The sequence below is a fragment of the Palaemon carinicauda genome, chromosome 38 (assembly GCF_036898095.1).
Source record: "Palaemon carinicauda isolate YSFRI2023 chromosome 38, ASM3689809v2, whole genome shotgun sequence".
Taxonomy (NCBI): Eukaryota; Metazoa; Arthropoda; class Malacostraca; order Decapoda; family Palaemonidae; genus Palaemon; species Palaemon carinicauda.
The window spans coordinates 21,921,077-21,926,076 of record NC_090762.1 but is presented as its reverse complement, the minus strand read 5'-3'; the positions used below and the strand labels follow the sequence as shown (position 1 = coordinate 21,926,076).

Below are 5,000 nucleotides of genomic sequence, written 5' to 3'. Positions count from 1 at the left end.
GTTACCGTGTTGTTCTTTTTATAAATTTTTAGTGTAATAATGAAGGTTTTTCTTGTCTCTGAAGTGTTTTTTGTTCCATTTTTGTTAACCGGTTGTTTAATTAATTTTCGTTTTATTTTACTTTCTATTTTTGTCTTATTTTCATCTGTTATTTTCAAGATTAATTCAATGGTATTTGCAGTTATCAAAATATTTTTTTAATATTTGTTCAAATTACGTGTCAGAATATTTTATTAGTATTTTTGACCATCAATATTAGTATTACTATTGATTTAAAAGACATTCGATCAGTATGGGACGTAGTTAAATTTTCATTAGTACTGTATTTGGTTTCAACGTTCTTTCAACTAAAACCTGTTATTGAAGTTACCTATTTTTATTCTTTATCACCACCTCTTCTTGTCAAGAAATTTTATTAATATTTTTAATTGACAAGGTTTATTATGTATACGAATTTCCAATATTATCGTCTCAGGCGAAACTCGACTGTGTGTGTTATGTGTGTGTGTTCGCACGTTTACGAATACAGTTCCAACTTAATAATTAAACGAAGACAAAACCGGTGAATTTCCTCGAGGAAACTAAGGATAGAAGCCAGAGGAGAGATTCCCCCCAAGAAGCTCGCAAACCTCTCTCAAGAAAGAGGCCATCGTGCGAAGTCATTACAGTCTCGGTAAATGAGGAAAAACTGACGTAACGGGTCGTTTTCCTCCTCGAAATGGATGCTGAAGAAACAAGCTTGCAGGAGGGGAGTCGCAGTCTTGCAGATGAGGTCAGATGGGACTGGTGCATTGTCTGTAGTAAGTGCCAAGTGAAGATTAAAGGATGAGACCTTAGAGAAAAGGTCGAGGGAAGAAAGCTTGTAAGTGATAATTGAAAGGTAGCGTCGGGAGAAAGGTCAAATGGGGTCAAATTACCCTTCGTGGAAAAGAGAATGAAAGAGGTCTGGCTATTTGAAGTGTCACTCGACGACGATGTTGTTAGATTTTACAAGGGAACTTTGGATGAATTATGCTCTTGTAAGTGGGGAGAGAGAGAGAGAGAGAGAGAGAGAGAGAGAGAGAGAGAGAGAGAGGAGAGAGAGAGAGAGAGAGAGAGAGAGAGAGAGAGAGGATTACACAATAGAAAAGGGCAATATAAATAGACTCAATATGGTATTTCATCTTTAATTGTATAGTTATTCTGTCAATCAAATTTATTAATATGAAAAGCCATGTTTTGGATTTGGATTCAAACCAAAAGCTAATACCTGACATCATAATACAGCATCTAATTGAATTTGAATTAAAAACATGACCCTTTGGAAGGTTAGCACAATCTCTGAAGTTGCTTCTTTCAAGGAAACAGTCAACATAGGGAATCCTGGAAGCTTAGCCAGTCATCTAGCCTGTGGGTTGGTAACCTCTGAAACCACTCTTTCTAAATGGAAAAGTTCAATGCAGGGTCTATCAGAAGGCTAACTGTAGTTAGCACCCTCTTGAACCACCTCCTTCAAGAGGAATATGTCGAGAATGTTAGCCAAAACTATAAAGCTAGGAGCTATTACCCTGTGGAGTCTCTTCCTGGAGGAAAAGGCCAGTGCAGAGCCCCAGGAAGATTAACCTTCTTTGGAGCCACATACTTCAAGAGTAAAAGGTCGGTGCTGGGTCTCCCACAATGTTATTAATCATGGTCACGTAGCCATTAGGTAGTACATTTTGGAGCCACAGCCTTCAAGAGTAAAAGTAAAATCTCAATCCCGGGAGGTTAACAATCTATGGAGCCACAACCTCCAAGAGTAAAATGGTTAAGCAGGGCCTCCCGGAAGGTTAGCGCCTTATGGAGCCAATTCCTTTAAAAAGAATAATTCAGTTTAGAACCTCGCAAAGGGACAGGTCTTTCCATAAAGTTAGCCACAATCCCCCAAGTATGGGTTAGTACCCTCTTTAGCCAAGAAGAAAAAGGATTAGAAAAGAAAGGATTTTAATCAGGGCTGTTAATGATACTTTTTATACAATGACATTGCTTCCTTGCAGGCTGCTAAGCGGGGGCATATCCAGTGGCTTGAGAAATGTGACGGACGATTTCGAACCATCGCTCTACCACGTGAAAGGAAAAAGGACAACAACCATTACTGAAATGCCGAAGGTAAGTGGGACATCAGCTGAATTCCTCGTTTCCCCTTCTTGGTTTCCTTATCTCCTTTTTGTTCCTCTTCATGAATGAAATGAAAACAATATTTCATTTTTATCTCATATTTCAGATGACACGGAATCCTCTTCATCACTTGATTTTTTAATAAAGTTTTAACTGATAAACTCTATATCGGAATAGGAAATGCGAGAAGAAATTCACCCCCACCGAATGATCCTAAGGCTTGGTATTGTACCAACCGTGTGTCACACGATCGTACATAATTCATTTCGTGTATATATTATGCTTGTTTCTTCGCTCTTTCCTCGCACTAAAATGAACCAGATTAAACATATCTGCTTTTCTCCTCTGTAACAGTGTCTGTTTTTTTAAACATGAAATTTCTCGTTGCTTTGAGCTTTTGTATATAAAGGAGAGTGTTATATGATAAATTTACTCAGTTGCTTTCATACTTTCTTTGAGTCACAACCTTCTCTCGGCCCGTCACAGTATTGATGCTTGCACCATTACACCCCAAGAATGTTGAAATCTAAAATTTCTCATTTTAAGGCTAAAGAAGCTGGAAGAAGCAATGCATGCAACTGACGTAAATGAGAAATAGACTTAATTAATAAGACTTAATTCCCGACATTTCAGATTGCCTGGGAGCTCATGAATGATGGCGATGTTTACGTTCTAGACACGAAGTTAATTATCTACGTCTGGACAGGAAGATGCAGCAACAACATGGAGAAGATTCAGGGCGCGAAGGTACTTCCGGCACACACATGATGTTGTAATTCATGAACTTGCTTTTGGTCTTTGAGGGCGATTATAGTTGTTAATTTTATTAAATCAAGTGACTAATTTTTCCTCATGAATGACTTGATTTCTATCATTATCAATTAGAGAGAGAGAGAGAGAGAGAGAGAGAGAGAGAGAGAGAGAGAGAGAGAGAGAGAGAGAGAGAGAGATTTCACTGTATTGGGTTATTAGTAGTTAGGGTACCATGAAAAGATTGCCATGAAATGGTCTTGAAGGATTACTAAACAATGTATGATGATATGAGCAATTCCATCCCTTATATTTCCCTTTTCATTTTGAATGTTAGGACTCTTCTTTCTGTTTTGCCATAAGAAATAGTTGATTATTTCGTACATTTTAATAATATTTATAATATTTCCTGCTTACTTCTGGCACACAAAATGATAACTTTAGCAAGTCAATAGAATAACAAAGCATTACTTTTGTGATATAGATTTAGAGAAGATAGTAATTGTCTACAATTTCCCAAAGATGGATGGTCCTACTTTAAAGAAAAAAGGAATTGAAATGTTGAAATACCGAAAACAAATTTCAATATTTTTCTTCAAATTAAAATCCCAACAGAACTAGTAGATAAATTTTATATCACAAAAGATATAAGAAACGAAGAAATGTAAACGAATACTTATTTAATGGACCTATCCTCCGACGGACCGCCTTAAGGGAGCGCTTCCATAAATAGCCTATTGGAATCGTCCCTACCTGGCTATATGCTGGACTGGAGGTCGAGTGTAGCTCAAGTTTGATAGTTTCTTGGGGTGTGGGGTGGGGGGGGGGGGGTGTTTGGGGGAGTCTATAGGTCTACCTGTTGAGTCACCAGCGGCCATTCCCTGTCGATCCATGATCCTAGCTTGACTGGAGAGGTAGCTTGGGCGCTGATTATTATGTAGTTGAATAGGTGGAACTTCAAAAGTTCAAACTTGCAGCGAATGTTTTTATGCTGAAGAGGCTGACATAAATATATTTCTATAGTTTTATGTATGAAAGATGTATTTGATTGGTGTTACTGTTCTTAGAATGTTTTATTATTATTATAATTATTATTATTATTATTATTATTATTATTATTATTATTATTACTACCTAAGCTTCAACCCTAAATGGAAAAGCAAGATACTGTAAGCACAAGGGCTCCAACAAGGAAAAAATACTTCTTGTTTATTCATTTTCCCAATTCCTCTAACTGCACTATTTTCCCCTGTTGTAACCCTTGGGCTTATAGCATCCTGCTTTTCCAACAGGGGTTGTAATAATAATTTGGTTAGTCTCTAGGGCTTTGTCTCTATCCCCGGCCCTTGCCATTCATGAGTGACCTTTAAATCTTTAAAACACCTTGTCATTGCAGTTTGCGACAACCCTCAAGCAAGAACACGGAGGTGCAAACGTCGTCGTGATAGAAGACGGCCAGGAGAGTCTTCTGCAGAACGAGGAGAGGAAGGTCTTCGAGAAATACCTTCCCCTGGTGAAGAAAAATACCATCCCAGCCCACGAGGCGCCGAAGGACGAAACCGTGGTCAGTATTGTGGGTGTGATGGGGGAGAGGCCTTTGCTCTCGTGAGATGTTTGTAATGTTTCACTTTTGCTTTGTAGAGGAGGCTGTGAAATAGGTGTTCCATGATGGCTGGATTGTTTTCGATGTTGGGAAGATTTAAGGGATGGAATTATAGATCATCATCATCAATTTCCTCCACTTTTTCCGCCTTATCCTTCCCTCTTCTGCCACTTTTCTTACTCCACCTCCAACTCTTCCCCTCCCCTATCCTCCTCAACTAATTCATGCTCTTCTTCCTCATCCTCCTCCACTTCTTTCTCCCCTTCCTCCTTTTCTTCTTTCTCCCCTCTTCCTCCACTTCTTCGTCCTTGTCCTTCATCTCTTCCTCTAAGTCTTCTTACTCCTCCTCCTCTTCTTTTATTCCGTCCACTCTCAATATCCATAAAGTGATTCGTTACAAGAACATTTATCAGATTCGAAAAGGACTTTAAATTTCCCATCTTTAATGACTTTGATCTCAATCTTTTACTTACAATAAATACCGGCATAATTTATTCATATTCTATTATAC

General features: G+C 38.3%; 1 protein-coding gene across 2 annotated transcripts in view; it reads left to right on the top strand.

Annotated features, from left to right (window-relative positions):
- The window catches only part of LOC137630450 (villin-1-like), a 72,031-nt gene that overhangs the window by 38,835 nt on the left and 28,196 nt on the right, over positions 1 to 5,000 (top strand). For both annotated transcript variants that reach the window (XM_068361926.1, XM_068361927.1), the window contains exons 5-7: positions 2,016 to 2,127; positions 2,770 to 2,883; positions 4,283 to 4,450. In XM_068361926.1, the coding sequence (XP_068218027.1) occupies positions 2,016 to 2,127; positions 2,770 to 2,883; positions 4,283 to 4,450 (394 nt within the window). The remainder of the gene's footprint in view (positions 1 to 2,015; positions 2,128 to 2,769; positions 2,884 to 4,282; positions 4,451 to 5,000) is intronic.